This window comes from Ovis canadensis, chromosome 15 (assembly GCF_042477335.2).
Source record: "Ovis canadensis isolate MfBH-ARS-UI-01 breed Bighorn chromosome 15, ARS-UI_OviCan_v2, whole genome shotgun sequence".
NCBI classification, from domain to species: Eukaryota; Metazoa; Chordata; class Mammalia; order Artiodactyla; family Bovidae; genus Ovis; species Ovis canadensis.
In genome coordinates this window covers 45676039-45700789 of record NC_091259.1, presented here as the reverse complement: position 1 = coordinate 45700789, position 24751 = coordinate 45676039, and the positions used below count along the sequence as shown (strand labels likewise).

The 24751-nt window shown below is 42.2% G+C and overlaps 1 protein-coding gene across 1 annotated transcript; it reads left to right on the top strand.

Moving 5' to 3' along the window:
- Positions 1 to 10142: 10142 nt before the first annotated feature.
- Positions 10143 to 13404, top strand: LOC138420567 (calcitonin receptor-stimulating peptide 1). The gene is made up of 5 exons (XM_069553858.1): positions 10143 to 10214; positions 11252 to 11346; positions 12101 to 12238; positions 12530 to 12708; positions 13268 to 13404. The coding sequence occupies exons 2-4, from the start codon at positions 11261 to 11263 to the stop codon at positions 12681 to 12683; spliced, it is 378 nt and encodes a 125-aa protein (XP_069409959.1). The 5' UTR covers positions 10143 to 10214; positions 11252 to 11260; the 3' UTR covers positions 12684 to 12708; positions 13268 to 13404.
- The last annotated feature ends 11347 nt before the right edge of the window (positions 13405 to 24751 follow it).

Here is a 24751-nt window from a genome sequence, read left to right as displayed (position 1 = left end):
AGGCAAATTTGGCCTTGGAATGTGGAATGAAGCAGGGCAAAGACTAATAGAGTTTTGCCAAGAAAATGCACTGGTCATAGCAAACACCCTCTTCCAACAACACAAGAGAAGACTCTACACGTGGACATCACCAGAAGGTCAACACTGAAATCAGATTGATTACATTCTTTGCAGCCAAAGATGGAGAAGCTCTATACAGTCAACAAAAACAACCAGGAGCTGACTGTGGCTCAGATCATGAACTCCTTATTGCCAAATTCAGACTCAAATTGACGAAAGTAGGGAAAACCGCTAGACCATTCAGGTATGACCTAAATCAAATCCCTTATGATTATACAGTGGAAGTGAGAAATAGATTTAAGGGACTAGATCTGATAGATAGAGTGCCTGATGAACTATGGAATGAGGTTCATGACATTGTACAGGAGACAGGGATCAAGACCATCGCCATGGAAAAGAAATGCTAAAAAGCAAAATGGCTGTCTGGGGAGGCCTTACAAATAGCTGTGAAAGAAGAGAAGTGAAAAGCAAAGGAGAAAAGGAAAGATATAAGCATCTGAATGCAGAGTTCCAAAGAATAGCAAGAAGAGATAAGCCTTCTTCAGCAATCAATGCAAAGAAATAGAGGAAAAGAACAGAATGGGAAAGACTAGAGATCTCTTCAAGAAAATTAGAGATACCAAGGGAACATTTCATGCAAAGATGGGCTTGATAAAGGACAGAAATGGTATGGACCTAACAGAAGCAGAAGATATTAAGAAGGGGTGGCAAGAGTACACAGAAGAACTGTACAAAAAAGATCTTCAAGACCAAGATAATCACGATGGTGTGATCACTCACCTAGAGCCAGACATTCTGGAATGTGAAGTCAAGTGGGCCTCAGAAAGCATCACTATGAACAAAGCTAGTGGAGGTGATGGAATTCCAGTTGAGCTATTTCAAATCCTGAAAGTTGATTCTGTGAAAGTGCTGCACTCAATATGTCAGCAAATTTGGAAAACTCAGTTGTGGCCACAGGATGGGAAAAGGTCAGTTTTCATTCCAATCCCAAAGAAAGGCAAGGCCAAAGAATGCTCAAACTACCGCACAATTGCACTCATCTCACATGGCAATGGCACCCCACTCCAGTACTCTTGCCTGGAAAATCCCATGGACACAGGAGCCTGGTAGGCTGTAGTCCATGGGGTCGCTAAGAGTCGGACATGACTGAGCAACTTCCCTTTCACTTTTCACTTTGATGCATTGGTGAAGGAAATGGCAACCCACTCCAGTGTTCTTGCCTGGAGAATCCCAGGGAAGGGGGAGCCTGGTGGGCTTCCGTCTATGGGGTCGCACAGAGTCGGATATGACTGAAGCAACTTAGCAGCAGCAGCAGCAGCAGCAGCAGCAGCAGCAGCAGCAGCAGCAGCACATGCTGATAAAGTAATGCTCAAAATTCTCCTAGCCAGGCTTCAGCATTACATGAACCGTGAAATTCCAGATGTTCAAGCTGGTTTTAGAAAAGGCAGAGGAACCAGAGATCAAATTGCCAACGTCCGCTGGATCATCGAAAAAGCAAGGGAGTTCCAGAAAAACATCTATTTCTGCTTTATTGACTATGCCAAAGCCTTTGACTGTGTGGATCACAATAAACTGTGGAAAATTCTGTAAGACATGGGAATACCAGAATACCTGACCTGCCTCTTGAGAAACCTGTATGCAGGTCAGGAAGCAACAGTTAGAACTGGATATGGAACAACAGACTGGTTCCAAATAGGAAAAGGAGTACGTCAAGGCTGTATATTGTCACCCTGCTTATTTAACTTCTATGCAGAGTACATCATGAGAAACGCTGGGCTGGAAGAAGCACAAGCTGGAATCAAGATTTCTGGGAGAAATATCAATAACCTCAGATATGCAGATGAGACCACCCTTATGGCAGAAAGTGAAGAGGAACTAAAAAGTCTCTTGATGAAAGTGAAAGAGGAGAGCGAAAAAGTTGGCTTAAAGCTCAACATTCAGAAAACTAAGATCATGGCATCCAGTCCCATCACTTCATGGCAAATAGATGAGGAAACAGTGGAAACAGTGTCAGACTTTATTTTTGGTGGCTCCAAAATCACTGCAGATGGTGATTGCAGCCATGAAATTAAAAGACACTTACTCCTTGGAAGAATAGTTATGACCAACCTAGATAGCATATTAAAAAGCAGAGACATTACTTAGCCAACAAAGGTCCGTCTAATCAAGGCTATGGTTTTTTCAGTGGTCATGTATGGATGCGGGAGTTGGACTGTGAAGAAAGCTCAGCGCTGAAGAATTGATGCTTTTGAACTGTGGTGTTGGAGAAGACTCTTGAGAATTCCTTGGACTTCAAGGAGATCCAACCAGTCCATTCTGAAGGAGATCATCCCTGGGATTTCTTTTGAAGGAATGATGCTAAAGCTGAAACTCCAGTAGTCTGGCCACCTTATGCGAAGGGTTGACTCATTGGAAAAGACCCTGATGCTGGGAGGGATTGGGGGCAGGAGGAGAAGGGGACGACAGAGGATGAGATGGCTGGATGGCATCATTGACTTGTTGGATGTGAGTCTGAGTGAGCTCCGGGAGTTGGTGATGGACAGGGAGGCCTGGTGTGCTGCGATTCATAGGGTTGCAAAGAATTGGACACGACTGAGGGACTGAACTGAATTACTTTACAATACTGTAGTGGTTTTGCCATACATTGACATGTATCAGTCATGAGTGTACATGTGTCCCCCATCCTGAATCTCCCTTCCATCACCTTCCCAATCCCATCCCTCAGGGTCATCCCAGTGCACCATATTTATTTATTTTTAATTGAAAGATAATTGCTTTACAATATTGCTTTGGTTTCTGCCACACATCAACATGAATTAGCCATAGGTATACATATGCCCAGGCTTCCCTGGTAGCTCAGATGGTAAAGAATTTGCCTGCAATGCTGGAGACCTGGGTTCAGTTCCTGGGTTGGGAAGATTCCCTGGAGGAGGGCATGGCAACATACTCCAGTATTCTTGCGTGCCTGGAGAATCCCCATGGACAGAGGAGCCTGGTGGACTACAGTTCATGGGGTGGCAGAGTCAGACACGACTGAGTGACTAAGCACAGCATAGCACATACATATGTCTAGGCTTCCCAGGCGGTGCTAGTGGTAAAGAACCTACTTGCCAGTGCAGGAAACATAAGAGAAGTGGGTTTGATCCCTGGATTGGGAGGAGGGCACGGCAACCCACTCCAGTATTCTTGATTGCAGAATCCCATGGACAGAGGAGCCTGATGGGTCCCATAGGGTCACAAAGAGTCAGACACGACTGAAGCAACTTAGCATTCATGCTGCACATACATATGTCCCCTCCCTCTTGAACCTTTCTACCCCCCCCCCCACCTTTTCCCAGCGCTCTAGCTTGTCACAGAGCCTTAGTTTGAGTTTGCTGAGTCATACAGCAGATTTCCATTGGTTATCTATTTTACATGCTGTAGTGCATACGCTTCCATGCTACTCTCTCCATTCATATGGCCCTCTCCTTCCCTCCCTGTACCTGTGTCCATAAGTCTGTTCTCTATGTCTGCATCTCCATTGCTGTCCTGCAGATAGGTTCATCAGTACCATCTTTCTAGATTCCATATGTATATGTTAATATATGATATTTGTTTTTCTATTTCTGACTTACTTCACTCTGTATAATAGGTTGTAGGCTCATCCACTTCATTAGAACTGACTCAAATGTGTTTCTTTTTATGGCTGAGTAGTATTCTATTTTATATATGTACCACAGCTTCTTTATCCATTCATCTGTTGATGGACATCTAGGTTGCTTCCATTTCCTAGCTATTATAAATAGTGCTTCAGTGAACATTGGGGTACATGTGTCTTTTTCAATTTTGGTTTCCTCAGGATATATGCCTTAAAGTGGCATTGCTGGGTTGTATGGTAGTTTTATTCCTAGTTTTTTAAGGAAATCTCTATACTGTCTTCCATAGCGGATGTATCAATTTATATTTCCACCAACAGTGCAAGAGGATTCTAAAAGGATTTTTTTTTACATTCTCTTTTTGATATTTTATTGTTAAAGAAATGCAATCAATTTCTGTATGTTAATCTTATACCCTGCTACTTTGGTGAATTAGTTTATCAGTTCTAATAGTTTTTGTGTAGATTCTTTAGGACTTTCTATATATATAGTAGCATGTCATCTGCATAAATTAAAATTTTACCTCTTCCCTTCCAATTTGAATACTATTTATTTCTTTCTCTTGTCTGATTATTGTGGCTAGGACTTCCAATACTATGTTAATAGGAAAGGTGAGAGTGGGAACCCTTGTCTTATTCCAGATTTTAGTGGGAAGGCTTTCAGCTTTTCACCATTAAGTGTTATATTGGCTGTGGATTTGTCATCAATCTTTTATTATGTTGTGATATGTTATCTCCATATCCACATTGGTAAGAGTTTTTGTCATAAATCGACATTGAATTTTCAGATAAAATAGACATTAAATCAAAAGAAGTTATGAGAAAAAGAAAGACATTCTATAGTAATAAAAGGCTCAATACAGCAAGAAAATATATTAACTATAAAAATTTTCACATGTACTAACAGATGCAAGCTATATGAAGCAAAAGCTGACAGAACTGATGGTAGAAATAAACAGTTCTTCAATAGTAGCTGAAGACTTCAATACCCTACTCCCAATAATGGATAAACAACCAAACAGAAGATAAATAGATTACTTAACACTATAAACCAACTAGATCTAATAGACATCTATAGAACACTCTACCAAAGAATAATAGCATACATATTCTTCCCATCCTTCCCACTTGGACATTTTCTAGGATAGACTATTTGTTAGGCCGCCAATTAAGTCACAATAGACTAAAAAGATTGATATCATAAAAAGTACCTTCACCAGTCACAACAGGAGAAAGTTAGAAATCAGCAATAGAAAAACATCAGAACTTGTAGAAATGAAGCCACACTTTGAAACGAGCAATGGGTCAAAGAAATGAGAAGTCAGAAAATGCTTACAGATGAATGAAAATGAAAATTCAATACACCAAAACTTATGCAATGCTGTGAAGGTAGTGCTAAGGGGGAAAGTTATAGCCTCAAATGCTTATGTTAAAAATCAAGAAAGATTTGAAATCAACAACCTACCTTTGCAACTTAAGAAACTAGAAAACAAAGAGCAACTGAATTCAAAACTATCAGAAGGAATGAAATATTACATTAGAGCAGAGATAAAGAAATGGAGCTTAGATAAACAGTGGAGAAAACCAGTGAATCCAAAACTGGTTCTTCAAAATCACTGACAAAATTAACAATGTTTTCGCTAGATGGACTAAGGGGAAAAAAGGAAGACTAAATTACTAAATCAGAAACAATACTGCAGACATTAATTACCACCAATTTTATAGTAATAAAAAAATAATAAGTGAGTACTGTGAAAAACTGTAAACTAACAAGTTGGCTAACCTAGATGAACTGGACAAATTCCTAGAAACACAAAATCTACCAAGACTAAATCTTTTTTTTTTTAAATTTTTTTTTATTTTTTTTTTAATTTTAAAATCTTTAATTCTTACATGCGTTCCCAAACATGACCCCCCCTCCCACCTCCCTCCCCACAACAACTCTCTGGGTCATCCCCATGCACCAGCCCCAAGCATGCTGCACCCTATGTCAGACATGGACTGGCGATTCAATTCTTACATGATAGTTTACATGTTAGAATTCCCATTCTCCCAAATCATCCCACCCTCTCCCTCTCCCTCTGAGTCCAAAAGTCCGTTATACACATCTGTGTCTTTTTTCCTGCCAAGACTAAATCTTGAAATAAATAGTCCAAATACACATATAACTAGCAAGGAGACTGAATCAGTAAACAAAAATCTTCTAGTAAAGAGAAACTGGATCTGATGGCTTCACTGGTGAATACTACAAACACTTAAAGAAAAAGAATAACAATGCTACTCAAAAACATCCAAAAACTGAAAGAAAAAGCACCACATCTTAACCTATCCTACAAGACCAACAATATCCTGATACCAAAGTCAGATTCTGCAGTGAAAAAAACAAAACAGAACAAAAACCCTACCTTCCAATATCCCTTATGATCATGGATATAGAAATCCTCAACAAAATACCAGAAATTGAATTCAGCAGCACATTAAAAAGACTCTATAACATAATCAGATGAGATTAATTTCTGGAATGCAAGAATTATTTGAAATATGAAAATTGATGAATTAGTTACTCCACAGTAAAAGAATGATTGGAATAAAATGCACATGATTATCTTTAATGATACAGAAAATGTATCTGGAAAACTTAAACACCCTTTCATGATAAAAAAACTTTCAACTAGGAACAGAAGGAAAGTGCCTCTACATAATTAAAGCTATATATGAAAAACCCAACAGAAAGATTGAGTACAGTGTTACTATACTAATTATACTCCATGATGAAAGACTCAAAGCTTTCCCTCCAAGATCTGGAATAAGATTCCCACCAGAAACCATAAAACTCCTAGAAGAAAACATACTCAGTAAACTTGATATTGAGCTTAGCAATATCTTTCTAGATATTCCCAGGCAAGGGAAACAAAAGAAAAATTAAACAAATGGGACTACATTAAACTAAAAAAGCTTCTGCACAGCAAGGGAAATCATGAATAAAATGAAGAGACAACCTACTAAGGGAAAAAAAAATTATAAATTATATATTGAATAGGGAATAATATCCAAAATCTATAAAGCCTCACAAACTCAATAGCAAGTAAAAGGGGCGGGGGGGAGAAGATCTGAATAGATATTTTTCCAAAGAAGAAATATACATGCCTAATAAGTTTCTGAGCACAAAAAGGTGCTCAGAAATTCTAATCAGAGAAATGCAAGTCAAAACCACAGTGAATATCACATCACACCTGTTAGAATGCCTATTAGAAGAAGAGGGCTTCCTGGTCTGGTGATCTGGTGGTTAAGAATCAGCCTTGTAATGCAAGGGACATCGGTTCACTTTCTGGTCTGGGACGATCCCACACTGTGGTAACAACTAAGTCCCCATGGCCAAATTACTGAGCCCATGTACTGGAATTAAAGAAGCCCAACCTTGAGAGCACATGCTCTGCAACAGGAGTTTACTTGCTAAAGCAGGGATGGACTCAGAGGAGAATGGTTTTATGTCTCATAGTAAAAGACTCTAGACTTAAAAGGAAACTTTGATGGGGAAACCAATTCTGTATGTTAAATAAAATGTCTCTGAAATGCATGAGCTCACAATTTTGAAATCAGTTGAAAGCTGCGCTACCTAAGTAGGTCTGGTTTCTCTGCTGACTAGGACTAGAGTCCTATAATAGCATGGAGACTGGCTGGTAAATCTGCCACAGTAAATTAATTTCCACTATTTAACAAACATTGGGTGAGTGCCACCTGGTGTGCAACACACTCTGCTATGTTTCAAAGAAAGGACTTGGGGGTTTTGTTTGTCAGTTTGTTTTTGAGCCTTGCCCCAGCTCAGCATCAGCACACCTTAGAAATTCAGAGTACTTGATGGAAGAGTTATCTTAATCCCTCTCTATCTGGACAGACTGACTTTTCAAGAAAAGCTGGACTTGCTGGAGGCTGTGTTAGCACCCTCTGGGAGCTGTCCCTGAAGATTTCAAGAGTGCGGGGTGAATGTGAGCTTGGAAGACTGACAGTACACGTGGAAGCCAGGAGTAGAGTTCTGAGCCCCACATAGTCACAGCATTATAAATCTGGCTTTTGAAGTCCTCCTTTCTTAACCATTTCGCATCACCATTGCATTGGTGAAGACAATGGTTCTCTCCATAGGAAAAGGCAATCCAAGGACACCCATACTTAGAAATAACTTCAGATCAGAAACCTCGGGGTTTGGGAGTCATTTTGGCAAAACGGTTTTCCACCTGAGTTTTAAAGCCTTGCCTACAACAGTCTGAAGTGGCAGAGCCCACTTAAATGCTGCAAAATATCTGCATTGCCGCGGTTGTCAATTTGGTCTTGATGCCGAGCACCCAAATCCGTGTCTTGGTCTCAGCCGGCGATTTCTGCTTCTAGACACCAGGATGGAAGGAGCCCGCGGTCCGCCATCCTGAATCCTTCCCTTGCACATCTTCCCTTTCCCGGCTTTCTGCCCAATCGCACTCTCCCGCTTCCGACTGATTACTCCCTACCGCTGCAATCCTGCCAGAGGAGAGCTAGTTTCAGACACCCAGTTCCCTTGCCCCAAGATTTTATTCCCTTGCACCAGTGCCGCCCCTAGGCTTAAGAAGCAGAAAATTGGAATAAGGGCATCTTGGAAGTTAGATGTCCTGAACCCTGAGAGCACCAACCTGAAGGGGAAGAGATGTGCCGCGAGGCAGGCGTGTCGAATGGAACACTGAAGCTTGACACTGAGGTCTGGGTGTGAACCTGTGGCTCGGTCACTCATGTCTCATTTCAGCTAGTATCAGTTCTCCCCGAGAAAAGAAGCTACCTGGGATCTGTGTCCCCCCACTACCCCCCCGCCACCTCCGCTCCGCAATGCCGCTGCAGTGCTTGTGGCGCTGGAGGGTCTATACAGGCTGCTTGGATCATGTGCTGTGCGCTCAGACCCAGCGATCCTGTGTACAGGGAGAAGCATCTTTCTCTGCGTTCTACCTGCTGAGGACAGCAAGTCAGGACCTCAGACCTTCCTGGAAGGCTTAGAGCAGTCGCTCCAACGGGGAGATCCAGAAACCTGTTGAGCAGGGTGTAGGAGCTGGGCAATCGGGTTTTACAGAGCACGTTTATTCCAGAGTCATGGACGCAGGACGTAATCCTGCTGCTGTGTGCTGTGCGCTTACTGCCGGACTCTGAACATCACCTGGATGCCCCGGTGCACCAGTGTCATTTTGTGAGTGCCTGTGGTTAGGGAGCGCGCACATGTTTGGAGTCAGTACTGAGTTTGTGAGTGTGTAAGAGCAGACAGAAGCCAGCACGGGTTTACACTCCCGCAGGACTCTTCAGCACCATCAAGCTTGGCGGGCTTTCTAGCAGAGGACTGAATTACAGTAGATGAGGGTGCAGGGTCACTGGAACATCTTGGCAAACAGCAGCCGGAAGCAAGGGGCAGCTGGGCAAATGGTTGGGGAAGGAGGGTGAGCATTAGGTGATGGATGGTGGGGGAGGAGGCGTGGGGCTAGAGGTCCGCTTGGAAGCTGGGAGGCATCTAAGCCTTGCACTTCCCTGCTCAGGCTCAGCAGCGCATCCAGCCCCTCCTTACCCAATGAAGGACCACCCAGCATGACTCCAGGTAGCTGCGGAGGGTGTGGAGGGTGTTGACTGGGAAAGCGTATCGTGATCCCACGGAATCTTCTATGAACTTCCCTGTTAAGCTCTTCTAGATCCCTAACTGGGAGGAAAACAGGTACATGGTTAGTAATGATAGCATCCCTTCAAGACTGGAATATGATTCCCATTTCAGAGATAAGTATGTTGAGACTTTACTAGTTTCTAGCCCATAGTCCTACCACCTGGCAAACTTATAGCTGGAACAGCGTTGAAATCTGACAAAGTTCCTGGACTTCTATCCTTTTATCTCCACACGCCCTGCTCTCCTGTGGGTGCTTCCTGCCGTCTGAATCTGACTCCCCGCTTGGGCACAGAATCATCAACTCTGCTGCGCATTAACTCTGAAGCACTCTTGGACGGGGGTCTATGGTCAAATCTAGGGGAGTCAGGGTTCTCTGTAATGCTGGATTCTATTCTACAGGATAGCACGGCTGGGGATGGAGTGGGACGCATGCCTGTTCAAAACCCTTGAAAGCAAACAGGTAAAGTTAACCGTGACGTCAAATTGTCCTCAAATTCCAACTTACTTTTCCTGTTTTTTTCATTTGTCCTCACCAACCCCCCTCTGTGCCCCCCTCCCACCCCCGCCATCAATGACCTCAATGCAAATACAAGTGGGGTGGTACTTCTGGATGCTCCATGTTCTGGACGCAAGTGGTGACACAATCCTTCTGGGGCTCACATCCTTCCCCTCATTGGTTGCCCGGAGCTCCTGGAACCCCCCTAGACCCAGAGCAGCGGGAATAAAAGCAGCTGCTCATGCTGGGAGGATTCAGAGGCACCCAAGTGTCTCTGCCACTTCTGCCAGAGTGCCATCGCCTGCCGCCAAAGCTACTGCTGCTGCTCCTTCCTCTGCTCCCAGCCACCTGGTACCGGCTGTCAGGTAAGCCTGGAGATTCCTGCTTAGCTGGGATTCTGTTTCTCTCCCCTTCTTTCCCTCTCTCTCTCCAGTACTTTTTCTTAGCGGATCTCTCCTGTCTGAATGGCTCTGACCACTCCTGTCCTGGTCTCTTCGCACAAGCTGAGTTACTCTGCAAGGCTCCTTCCACAGGTAACACTGGATGGTCTCAGTTTGCAAACTCTTCTTCACTCTTCTTGTGCCCAGGCGGGCTCCAGTCTCTTTCCCGCGGCTCACGTGCTTAGGTCAGTTTGGGATGCTGGAGCTTCCGGGTACTGCAGGCTGATCCTGATGCAGGAATAGCCTTGTGCGGCCAGTGCTGTCGTGGGTCACATCTCATGCCTAGAGGACCGGGGGAAATGTGTTTGGAACCCAGGACAGTGCCGGCAGGTGGGAAATAGGCACAATGACTGAAGGGCAGACAGTCATTAAATGAAAGCCCCTGTTGTGGGTTCTGGGAACTTTTCCCCCAGTTTTTTTCCTGGGTCCCAATTTGAGACTCTCCCAGCTTGCTTCTTACAGGGTCCTCTTTGCAAAAGTGTGGAGTGACTGACTGGTAGACTTTGGTCCTTTAGTTTCTCAAGGATTCCAACTACAGTGATAAGTCCTCTCTAATCTCCTCCCCCGATCAGGTATGAGGGAAAACCCAGCACTGGGATGACAGCTTTGAGTTGTACAAGGGGAAAAGCTGTGGTGACAGGTACAGACAGACCCAGTCTGTCTTCCAGGAGTCCTGGCCAACAGGTTGTATGTGAGAGTGTGTGGGGTGCTGGGGAGGGGGCTATGTTCAGAGATTTCCTCACCCAGTTCACCTGGAAGGTTTCTTTTTCTAAACCACACATCCTACAGGCTTACTGCATCATCCAGAAGTCCACTTTGCCAAGGAGGTGAAGGGGAGTGAAATGACCAGCCTGAAGCCAGGATGCAAGGGAATTAGAGGCACAGGCAGGAGCAGAGCCCAGATCTGTGGGCTCAGGGAATTTGGACCTGCCACAGGTGGTGACATTATTCTTCCCTTACAGAGAGGTGTCATGGGGTTCTGGAAGTTCCCCCCATTCTTGGTCCTCAGCATCCTGGTCTTGTACCAGGCGGGCATGTTTCATGCAGCACCATTCAGGTAAGACAGCCCTGCTAGGATTCTCTCACCTCTCCTGAACCCTGGTTCATAAAATTCTGTGTTCCCAGTTGTACCATGCTGTATCTGGCTTTCACGGAGGGGTTGATAATATAAGAATGTAAACTATATATAAATTTATCATTTTTATGAGGCAAAGATATGTAGCACGCAGTTTACAAATAGACATAAAACATATACGTTACATTGTTATTGTAAATTTCATATAACTTATTTCTTTTTATCAAATATTTGTATCTGTAGGAAATCTATTTATTAATTTAACCATAATTTGAGAAATGGATCGCATCCTAAATCTGCTAATTATTTTGCCAACAAATTTGTTATTTAGATGTATGGGACCTATAATCTAATTGCTCACCTTCATTTAGAATACACTAAACTGAAACCATTTTCAGATTTAAACTATTATTATCATTTAATTTTTAATAATGGCTGTATTTAACACTAAGTTCATAAAATTCCTGAAAATCTAACCATCAGTTTTCCCAAGCCTAGGTAATCTACTAGAGGTTTGGAGCAGACCACTTCTTTGAGGTCATACCAGAGCCTAAATTCTGAAGAAGCAGCCGTTTTGGATGGATTACTGGCCTCTTGCCCTCTCCATTGAGAGATGCGGCAGTCACATCCTCAGGGGAAGTCGCAGAAACCAGGAAACCTAGCTGCTTATCCTGGATGTGGGGGTATCGGGGCGGCGGGGCTCAGAGCTGGTGTTGGGCTTGCTTCCCCTCCCTAGGTCTGTCTTTGATGGGCGTTTTGATCCTGCTACCCTGGATGAGGAGGAATCGCGCCTCCTACTGGCTGCGATGGTGAATGACTACGAGCAGATGAGGACCCGGGAGTCGGAGAAGGCTCAGAAGACCGAGGGCTCCCGGTGAGATGCCCTGCTCCTCGCAGCACAGGGCGTCCTCTCCCTCCGGTCCTGCCCAGAAAGGCATATCCTGGAGCCACCTTTGGGTTTTCTGACACCCCTAAACATGTCTATGGGGAGTGATTATGGCCCCTTCTCTAATGGCCTGTGATATTCTGCTGTCATGACCATTTCTAGCAGAAATACTTAAGGTTTATTGGTGCCTCTCAGGGCAGTAATTTTCCATGATGATTCTGTGGGGCAGCACCCACTCTCACTAATAGCCCTTTTCTTTTCCTCTATCCTGCAAATCAGCATCCAGAAGAGAGCCTGCAACACTGCCACCTGCATGACCCATCGCTTGGCAGGCTGGCTGAGCAGATCTGGGAGTATGGTGAGGAGCAACTTGCTGCCGACCAAGATGGGTTTCAAGATCTTCAGTGGGCCCCGCAGGAACTTCTGGTTTTAAGCCGTGAAATGATTATTGGAATAAGGTGACTGCTCTTTGTACTATTAGATGGGAGGATAACTGACTGGGTACTTCAGGGTGCAGTCCACACTCTAAACCTTCATGGGTTCATATGGGTGAAAAATCCACAGGGGAAGGAGCCCACACCAGTGTCTGGGAACATAGAGTCCCAATAGCTGAAAACTCTACAACTTGGGTTCATTTTTCTCTATTTTTTCAGTCTCTTCTTGTGACACTGAGATCCTCTGCCAGGAAATATCGATTGTGTTTATTTAAAACATGGTTCTCTGGATTATAACTGTGACTATTCTAGCATTTGAATTTGAATGGCAATTATTCTCTCCTTTTAGAGTATGCCCTACTATGTCGCATACATCTGAATTCAGAGTATGGACTTGGGTTCAAGTCTGTCTGTCCGTCCCCTACTAACCATATGATTATGGCCCTCACCTACTCTGAGCCTTAGCTTTCATCTAACTTGAATGCGACAACAGTATCATCAATCTAAAAAATGATTGTGATAATATATGACAGGAGCCTCTTAACTAATAAGTAATATTTGTTACATTTTTTCCCCCTTCTAGGTCCCCAGGAAGCTGAACTCTACTTTTAGTTTGCAATGAAGGCATCTTACAAAAAAAGAAAATAGCATGGAAGATACCCATGTATGCATGCTTCTCAATATTGAAAACATTCTTCTTTTCCTTGAAATAAAGTAAATGCAGAATAAAATAATTAAAGTTATCTAGTGTGCATTTTTTTATATCAGTATATTTGATTCTGTATTCAATAAGTATGACACATATCTCATTGGCTTATCTGGTAGCAAATCTGGGCCCTGTCAGCCAACCTGTCAGCTGTTCTGCTAAACCTCAGGGGCACATGAGGTCACTGCCTTCTGGGTGTCTGGGGGTGCATAGTAATGCTGAGCCTCAGTGGATCTCTTTGTTGAAAGAAATGTTCTCATTTGTATACTTCATCAAGATAAAAAAGATATTTTCAATATGCTTAAAGGAGTGATGCTGTTTTTCCCATGAGAACCTCAGACACCTGTGAACAGTTTGTGACCAGGCTGGCTCAAATGAAGCAATGATACCATGCTTGGGTGTACGCTCAGTGTCTAGTGACGCACCTTTATTGAAATTAGAATACTCTGCATCTCAAGGAGATATTCACATTTATTTTCAGAGAGTGCCCTAGTCCCCTGCCCCAGGAATTACCTGTTCTCTTCTCCTTGACTCAGGTTTGTCCTTACTCATCCCTGTCTTCCCTCCAACAGCACCCCTTCATTCACTTCATAGCCTGCAAAGCCCTTAAGAATAAGGGCTCACAGTTTACAAGGGGATCACAGACTGGCAGACCTGGAAAGACCATCAGATACCATCTAATCCAACTTTTTACTCGGAGATGCAGAGAAGACTCTTGCATTCACAGAGCTTATATTCTATTGTGGGGCGGGGGGAGATTTAGGTGATACATGCTCTGGAATCAGAGATACTTAGTATTGGAAGGAATATGGGATGTCATAAGAGGTAAAGGCTTATTCTATATAGAAATATTCGGCATCAACATCCCTAGCATCTGTTGGAAATGCTGGTGACAAGCTGGTGACAGCTATAACTTTCAAGGTTACCGGGGAAGCCAATTCTACAGGTGGGCAGTCGGTTAAGTCGGATTCTTTAGTTGGAAAAATCATCCCCTCTTACCCATTTGACTATTATTTCTTCAGAAGCACACAGAATTATTTCTCTTGCTCCCATTCAGTCTGTACTCAGCACAGTAGCCCAGTGTTAGCTGCAAAGGTAGGTCAGACCATGTCTCCCTTTGGTATAGAATACTCCGTTGAGTCCCCATCTCACAGAGAAGAGACCTGGGACATTGCAATGGCTTACAAGGCTCAAGTTCATCTGCCCTTCCTCTCCCCTCACCGATAGTCTCACTACCACCTAGTCTCACATCCTACTTCTCCCTTGCACTAGCCTTCTTATGATTCCTCATTTTATATCCATCAACAACAATCCCCTCAAGTGTTTGCACCTGCTGGTACCTCTCTGCAGAATGCTGTTACCCCGTGGCCCTAACTCCTCTGGATATATATTCAAATATCACCTATCTTGGCTATCTTTTCTGATATTGTCCCTCACCTGCCAGCCCACCCTAACCCTCTTTGCCTCTTTCTTTTTACTTCTTTACTACTTATTACCTACTATCATAACATGTATTTTATTCAGCTAACTTATTATGGATATTCCATCCTTTGTAAAGAATTTAAGTTCCACCTATATAGGAATATGGCTATTTCATTAATTGCTGAATCTGATACTCACTGAACAGTATGCCTGGCACGAGGCAGCATTCAGCAAATATTTGTTAAATGAAAAGTTAAATCCTCTTGTCTTTTGCACTTGTTGTCAGCTCTCTGGTTCCCTTTCAGTCTGAGGTGCTCAGGATCTGACCCTTATCATGCCTCTGCTCTTGTAAACTAACCTATTGCTTGTTTTACTCCCAACTTTCTCAGGGTTTTTGCACTTATTTATTTTGATTTTTTGCTTCAAATATTGTTCCCCATAAGTCTGCATGCTTGATTCCCTCTCTTCCTGATGAATTATCTCAGAGAAGACTTTATTATTATTATTGTTATCTCAGAGAACCCACCATACACAAAATTACACTCCTTCCTCAGATTACTCTCTGTCACCTGATTATTCAACTTAACTTTTTTTAATTCATGGAACTTACCAGTAGCTATGATATATTTATTATTTTTCTGTTTTTGTTTATGTCATCCCACAGCGTGTAACACTCTGAGGAAAGCTACATGTATCCTTGGAACTTAGAAAATTTTGTAGAACATTATAAGCCCTCAATAAATATTTGTTGAAAGTGAAGTGAAAATCTCTCAGTCGTGTCCAATTCCTTGCGACCCTATGGACTATACAGTCCATGGAATTCTCCAGGCCAGGATACTGGAGTGGTAGTCTTTCCCTTCTCCATGGGATCTTCCCAATGCCAGGGATCGAACCCAGGTCTCCCACATTGCAGGCAGATTCTTCACCAGCTGAGCCACGAGGGAAGCCTGAGAATACTGGAGTGGGTAGCCTATCCCTTTCTCCAGTAGATCTTCCCAACCCAAAATTGAACCGGGATCTCCTGCATTGCAAGCAGATTCTTTACTGAGCCATCAGGGAAGCCCTGATATTTGTTGAGCTTTTAAGTGAGTTATAATGCTCTGATTTGTTCTCTGAGTTCAACTATTGTCCTGTTTATGAGATGTAAAGATCTCATATTTAAAATGGTCTATAATTTTTGTTTTGATTTTCACTTTGAAAAGTAACATAGAAGAGTACTTTAGCATTCAAAACTATACTTCACTTATTTAGTTCCAGGTTTTACCCTGAGTTTTGAAAAAGTATTGATAGAATTTATTAATTTCTGACTTCTGAAACTTATTAAAATTTTCAATTAGGTTTGTTATTTGATCCTTTCCCATAAATGATTAAGAGATTGAAAAGGATTAAAAGGAGCCCCTGAGGGCAAGTCACCTCCATGCTACAGGAAAGTAAGCGAGGCTTTCTCATTTTCCAAGAATGAGAAGCCAAGGAAACCCCATGGATACAATACCTTTCTCATTTCTTGTCTAGCCTAAAATCCACTAAGGTTGTGTCCTTGGCTCTAGGCTCTAATGGCACCAGGGAACCCTATATTAAAGCTCCATAAGTCTGATGCCTAAATAATGGTCAAAATGTCTTGGGAGCAGAGACATATTAGAAACTTTCTCCAAGCCCAGGTGGGCTCGTGTGCACCTTTCATGTGTTAACAATTTCTTTTGCCTGCCCAACCTGCATGCATCATTAAATACTGGATAAAGTTTAAAAAAATGAAGGGGCTTTTTTCAGGTGGGCTTTAATCCAATCTTCACTTAATTAAAAGCCTTCCTTAGTTATTGGCAAAGGAATCTGAGGCATGCACTCCACATTCAAGCACCACCTTCAGGATTTAACTGCATCTTAGTAACCCATCAGGGGCTTCCCAGGTGGCTCAGTGGTCAAGAATCTGCCTGCCAATGCAGGAGATGATCCCTGGGTTGGGAAGATGTCCTGGAAAAGGAAATGGCAACCCATTCCAGTATTCTTGCTAGGAAATCTCGTGCCCAGAAGAACCTGGAGGGCCACAGTCCAAAGTGTCGCCAAGAGTTGTACACAACTTAGTGACTAAAGAACAATAACCTGTCAAGGCCTGGAGTTATGTGATGGAAAGCAGTTCGTTTCCCATCTCTCCTAGTTTCACCAGTTCGCTCAGTAACTTCCCTTTCTCTGGAGCTCATATGAACAGCAACATTGAAGAAGACAAACTGGAAGTTGCTAGAGGAGGAACATCTCATATTTGAGATCTCATGATTCCCAGAGACAACTGTCTCTGACATGATTCCCTGACAACTGTCAGGGGAGTGAACACAGTTAGCCATACAAGCGGTAAATTCAGGGCGGGTGCCATTCCCAGCAGAAGAGGCACAGAGGATGGCCCCTGATATAAAGAGTGATCTCCTGAAGCCCCTGCTCCACACCCCATCAGGTGCACTTTCCTTTAAGACACTCTTGTTACTTTCCCTCTAGCCACTTGCTGGCTCTGGCCCACCTAACCTGGGAGACTTCCTCAGTGCTCCAGCCCACAACAACCTCTCTCTCTCAAAGCCCCAGCACTTACTGTCCCTGCCAATCAGCCCAGCATTTACTTATTGTGGTAGGTAGAGTAAGAACTCCTCCACCCCCAGAAGTCCACACCCTAATCCTTAGAAATGCAAATATGTTACTTTGCATGGCAAAAGAGACTTTGAAGATGTGATTAAGCTGAGGACTTTGAGATGGGGAGATTATCCTGGATTTATCCAAAGTGAAAGTGAAGTCACTCAGTTTTATCCAACTCTTTGCAACCCTGTGGACTGTAGCCCACCAGGCTCCTCCATCCACGGGATTCTTCAGGCAAGTATACTGGAGTGGGTTGCCATTTAACTTTCCTGGTGACTCAGACGGTAAAAGATTTATCCAGGTGAATCCAATAAAATCACAAGGGTTCTTCCAAGTAGAAGAGGGAGGCAGAAGAGGAGGCTGGGGTGAGGTGATAGGAGGGCTCAACTTGCCAATACTGAAAATGGAGGAAGGGGGCCTTGAGCCAAGGAACGTGCTGGCCACTAGAAACAGGAAGTGGAAAGGAGATGGATTCTCCTCTATAACCTCCAGAAAGGACCCAAGCCTGCCAAGATTTTAGCACATTGAGAGCCCTGTTGGACATGGGACTTATAGCCACAGAAGTGTAAGTTAATAAACGTGTATTGTCTAATGTCATTAAAGTAGTAATAATTTGCTATGGCAGTAATAGGAAAATAGTGCTTATTCTCTTTTATTGTTCTTGATTTTTATTTATTTTTAAAGTGAAGTATAGTTGATTTACAATGTTGTGTTACTTTCAGGTGTATAGCAAATTGATTCAATTATACATGTGTATCTATTTTATATGTATCTATGGCATCTGGCCCCATCACTTCATGGCAAATAGATGGGGAAACAGTGGAAACAGTGTCAGACTTTATTTTGGGGGGCTCCAAAATCACTGCAGATGGTGATTGCAGCCATGAAATTAAAAGACGCTTACTCCTTGGAAGAAAAGTTATGACCAACCTAGATAGCATATTCAAAAGCACAGACATTACTTTGCCAACAAAGGTCTGTCTAGTCAAGGTGCTGGTTTTTCCAGTGGTCATGTATGGATGTGAGAGTTGGACTGTGAAGAAAGCTGAGTGCTGAAGAATTGATGCTTTTGAACTGTGGTGTTGGAGAAGACTCTTGAGAGTCCCTTGGACAGCAAAGAGATCCAACCAGTCCATTCTAAAGGAGATCAGTCCTGGGTGTTCATTGGAAGGGCTGATGCTAAAGCTGAAACTCTGATACTTTGGCCACCTCATGAGAAGAGTTAACTCACTGGAAAAGACCCTGATGCTGGGAGGGATTGGAGGCAGGAGGAGAAGGGGATGACAGAGGATGAGATGGCTGGATGGCATCACTGACTCGTTGGACGTGAGTTTGAGTGAACTCCAGGAGTTGATGATGGACAGGGAGGCTTGGCATGCTGCAATTCATGGGGTCGCAAAGAGTCAGACACGACTGAGCAAATGAACTGAACTGAACTGAATCTATTTTTTCGGGAAGACTTTTCTCTTATAGGTTATTGCAAAATATTGAGTATAGCTTTTTGTGCTAAATTGTTTCATTTGTGTGAGTCTTACCTTCCGAGGAAACCAGAATCATTCTTAGGAGATTGGTCTTTATTCATCTCCCCCTTCTTTTTAAGTCTCAATTAGATATATGCTTTAGGTTCTAGGTGAACTCACGAAGCAGCCATATTACAAAGCTTCTGCTGACAACCTGCAGAAAGCGTGGCTTTTTGGGCAAGGACTCATTTTTAATAAGTAGAGAAAGATCTGGTGGTGCCAGTCCAGGTGGTAAGCTCTCTCTGTGCTGTCACTGTTACGTACTTTACTGTCAGGGATATAAGGGCAAGGTATCTGTCCTCCCTTCCTCCTATCTGTTTTGAAAATCCTCCCCTCCTAATATTGAGCAGCTGGTGGTAGGAGCAGCCTTTTCTGATTGCAGAAATCACTTAGAGTGATTTTCCTTACTCCTTCATGTTGACCCCTTCAGCAGTTCTTTCAGAAGACAACGGTGCCTTCAGGGCAAGTGAAGAGGAGGTCAGATAGTGAGTATCTTGATGTTAAATAAAGATACTGTAAAGACAGCATGACATTTACAGTGTATTTGTAGAATGTCAGATTTAGAAAGAAACTCCAAAATCTCCCAACTCAAGAGATCTGTTTGACAAATGTGGAAGTAGAAGTCCAAATGATTTTCTCAAAGTCAAGTCATTTAGAGTTAGGGGTTGGAATTAGAACCTTATTTCCTGGATCCCAGCACTCTTCCCCTTGTCTCTACTGCTGCTGCTGCTGCTACTGCTGCTAAGTCGCTTCAGTTGTGTCCAACTTTGTGCGACCCCATAGACAGCAGCCCACCAGGCTCCTCTGTCCATGGGATTCTCCAGGCAAGAATACTGGAGTGGGTTGCCATTTCCTTCTCCAGATGTCTCTACTGCATCCACTGGCAAAATAAAACACAACAGAAACAACCACAGTTCAGATGAGGTGAAACAGTGCATAATACCAACCTAAGAACTTAAGTTATTGGATTTTTGTTTCTTTGAACTTTGAAGCATTTAAAATTGTTATTTTGTGAATGTTGTTACAGGTCTGATTTGTTTTCTTTTTTTCTTTCTTTTTTTTTTTTTTAGCAATTTACTTAAGTGGCAGCACTGACATTTTCCTGCTGCAAAATTGTCAATCTCCCAGATATTGGTACAGGATTGTAAATAATTCATGCCTGGTCATTGAGCTTCTGACTACAAACCACATTAGCCCTGAAACAGGATGACATGCCTATGTCCTCCTCTGACTCAGCATCATGTCTAGAGGACCAGACCTCTTACCTGATATTGTAGCAGATTAGCCAGGTTCCAGCATCTCAGAGCCTCAGTGACACCTTGAAAATACAATCAATTCAAGCTGACTTCTCTTACTATTTCTTCATCTATAAAACAAAGATAATGAGACCCATCTTATTAAAATGTTGAGAGTATAAGAGAGAATGTATACATGGTACTTGACGTAGAGCTGGAACTCAATTGTTCATAGTTTTAATTTCAATATTTTTTTTGCTTTGTTCTATCTCAATATGATTTTTACAAAATCTTTCAGACTCACAGTACCTGAACATTTTCAGGATGTCCCTCTCCTCCAAAGTTGCAGAGACTCACTTGTACTAATCACTGATGGAAAGCTTGGGATTCTCCCCGTCTTTACACAGTACACATAATTTTTAAAAATCACTTTAGGTTTTTAGCATGGTCTTAGATTCACAGCAAAATTGGGAGGAAGGTAAAGAGATTTCCTACATACTCCTGCCCCTACACATGCATCATCTATCTCCCCCATTATCAACATCCCCCAGCAGAGTGATACATTTGGTACCAGTAGTTTTCTGTTAATTTTTAGTTTAATTCCACAATGATCTGAGAGCCGAGATTGCATGATTTCTTTTCTTTTAAATGTGTCAAGGTTTGCTGTGTAGCCCAGAATGTGGTCTAACTTGATAAACGTTCCATGTGAGCTAGAGAAAACTGTGTTCTGCTATTGTGAAAGTACTCTACAGATGTTGATCATAAACAGTTGATTGATGTTGTTGCCTAGTTCAACTGTATCCTTCCTGATTTTTCTGCCTGCTGGATCTGCCCATTTCTGATAGGGAGTGTTGAAGTCTCCAGTTATGTAGTAGGTTCATCATTTCCTCTGGACAGTTCTATTAGTTTTTACCTAATATATTTTGTCTCTTTGTTTTTAGGCACAAACATGTTAAGGAGTGTGGGCTTTCCAGGTGGCACTATTGGTAAAGAACCCGCCTGCCAATGTGGGAGATGAAAGAGATGCAGGTTTGATCCCTGGGTCCAGAAGATCACTTGGAGGAGGGCATGGCAACCCACTCTATTATTCTTGCCTGGGGAATCCCACAGACAGAGGAGCCTGGTGGGCTACAGTCCATAGAGTCAAAGAATTGGATAAGACTGAAGTGACTTAGCATGCATACATGTTAAGGAGTATTATGTCTTCTTGGAGATTGTTATTATGCAGTGCCCTTCCTTATCCCTGTACCTTTTCTGGAGATCTACTCTATCTGAAAATAACATAGCTACATAGTTACTTTCACAGCATGGTATATTTTTCTCTACCTATTTACTTTCAATCAGTGTCTATATTTAAAAGTCAGTTTCTTGCAGACAACATGTAGTAGGTCCTGATTTTTGATACATTTTGACAGTTTCTGTCTGCTAATTGGTACGTTTGTAGACCACTGGCATTCAAAGAGTTTATTGACATAGTTGGATCAATATCTACTGTATTTGTTACTGTTTCTTATTTGTTGTATTGTTCCTGTTTGCTACTTTTATCTTCCACTCCTTTTCTGCCTTTTGAGGTTTTAATTAATCATTTTATCATCTATGATTCCATTTTTCTCCTTTCTTAGCATATTGGCTATATTCCTCTAAAATTTTTTTGTTGGGCTCCCTAGAGCTTGCAATTAACGTTTACAACTAATCCAAACTGACTCTGAAATAACACTATACCATCTTGTGGGTAGTGTGAAAACCTTGTAATAGGAAAATAATCATAACTCCTTCCTTCTGATCCTTATATCATTGCTGTCATTCATTCTATTGATGTATATCATACTGAAGCATAAATATAGATGTAATTATGTATATCAATATTTTATTTAATACATCATAGTTATAACTATGCAAACAAATTGTTTTCTGTTAGATCAGCTAAGTATAAGAAAGGGCTCCTCTGGTGGCTCAGCAGTAAGGAATCTGCCTGCCAATGGAGGAGATGTGGGTTCAGTCTCTGCATTGGGAAGATCCCCTGGAGAAGAAAATGGCAAGCCACTCCAGTATTCTTGCCTGGGAAATCTCATGGACAGAGGAGCCTGGAGGACTATATAGTCCTTAGGGTCGCAAAAGTCAGATGAATTAGTGACTAAACAACAATAAGTATGAGAAAAAGAAACCAATCTGATGCTTACTGTGTATTCATGCTGTGTTTTTTGCCTTTTAGTATGATTTACAATTTTTGGATAGCTCAAGATGATATGCCAGGTTAAAGGAACTGCTGGAAACAGGCCTCTGGTATGGTGGTGGTGATCTACATAGCCAAAGGCTTTAGCTTAGTCAATGAGACAGAAGTAGATGTTTTTCTGGAATTATCTAGCTTTTTCTATGATCCAATGGATGTAGGCAATTTGACTTCTGGTTCTTCTGCCTTTTCTAGATCCAGCTTGTACATTTGGAAGTTCTAAATTCACATACTGTTGAAGTCTAGCTTGAAGAATTTTGAGTGTTACTTTGCTAGCATGTAAAATGATCACAATTGTGTGGTAGTTTGAACATTCTTTGGCATTGCCTTTCTTTGGGATTGGAATGAAACTGACCTTTTCCAATCCTATGGCTACTACGGAGTCTCCCAAATTTTCTGGCATATTGAATGCAGCACTTTCACAGCATCATCTTTTAGGATTTTCAATAGTTTGCTGGAATTCCATGACTCTCGCTAGCTTTGTTCATAGTGATGCTTCCTAAGGTCCACTTGACTTTGCATTTTAGGATGTCTGGCTCTAGGTGAGTGATCATACCATTGTGATTATCTGGGCCATTAAGATCTTTTTTGTATAGTTTTTCTGTGTATTCTTGCAGCCTCTTCATAATATCTTCTGCTTGTATTAGGTCCATACCATTTCTGTCCTTTAAAGTGCCTATCTTTGCATGAAATGTTTCCTTGGTATCTCTAATTTTCTTAAAGAGATCTCTGGTCTTTCTCATTCTATTGTTTCCCTCTCTTTCTTTGCACTGTTCACTTAATAAGGCTTTTTTATCTCTCCTTGCTATTCTTTGGAACTCTGCATTCAGATGGATATATCTTTCTTTTTCTTCTTTGCCTTTTGCTTCTCTTCTTTTCTCAGCTATTTATAAGGCCTCCTCAGACAACCATTTTGACTTTTTGCATTTCTTTTTCTTGGGGATGATTTTGATCACTGCCTCCTGTACAATGTTACAAACCTCTGTCCATAGTTCTTCAGGCACTCTGTCTATCAGATCTAATCCCTTGAATCTATTTGTCACTTCCACTGTACAATCATAATGCATTTGATTTAGGTTATACGTGCATGGCCTAGGGGTTTTCTCTACTTTCTTTAAATCTGAATTTTGCAATAAGGAGTTCATGATCTGAGTCACAGTCAGCTCCTGGTCTTGTTTTTGCTGACTGTATAGAGTTTCTCCATCTTTGGCTATAAAAATACAGTCAATCTGATTTCAGTATTGACCATCTGGTGATGTCCATGTGAAGAGTTGTCTCTTGTGTTGTTGGAAGAATGTATTTGCTATGACCAGTGCATTCTCTTGGCAAAATTCTGTTAGCCTTTGCCCTGCTTCATTTTGTACTCCAAGGCCAAACTTGCTTGTTATTCCAGATGTCTCTTGATTTTCTACTTTTACATTCCAGTCTCCTATGGTGAAAAGGACATCCTTTTTTGGTGTTAGTTCAAGAACGTCTTGTAGGTCTTCATAGAATGGTTCAACTTCAGATTCTTCAGTATTAGTGAAGTGGGGCATACCCTTGGATTGCTGTGATATGATCAAAAAGCCAACTGTTAGAACCGGACATGGAACGACTGAGTGGTTCCAAATTGGGAAAGGAGTACGCCAAGCCTGTATATTGTCATCCTGCTTACTTAACTTGTATGCAGAATACATCACGAGAAATGCTGGGCTGGATGAAGTATAAGCTGGAAGCAAGATTGCGGGGAGAAATCTCAATAACCTCAGATATGCAGATGACACCACCCTAATGGCAGAATGGCTTCCCTGGTGGCTCAGCTGGAAAAGAATCCACCTGCAGTGTGGGAGAGTAGATTCAATCCCCGAGTTGGGAAGATCCCCTGGAGAAGGGAATGGCTACCCACTCCAGTATCCTGACCTAGAGAATTCCATGGACTGTATAGTCCATGGGGTCACAAAGAGTTGGACACGAGTGAGTGACTTCTTCACTTTACTTATGTCAGAAAGAGAAAAGGAATGAAGGTGAAAGAGGAAGCTGAAAAAACTGGCTTAAAAGTCAACATTCAAAAAATGAAGATCATGGTATTGGGTCCCATCACTTCATAGAAAATGGGAGACAATGGAAACAGTGAAAGACTTTATTTTGGGGGGCTCCAAAATCACTGCAGATGGTGATTGCAGTGCCTGCAGCCATGAAATTAAAAGATGCTTGCTCCTTAGAAGAAAAGCTATGACAAATACATAGACAGCATATTAAAAAGCAGAGATTATTTTACTGACAAAGATTCATCTAGTCAAAGCTATGGTTTTTTCAGTGGTCATGTATGGATGTGAGAGTTGGACAATGAAAAAGACTG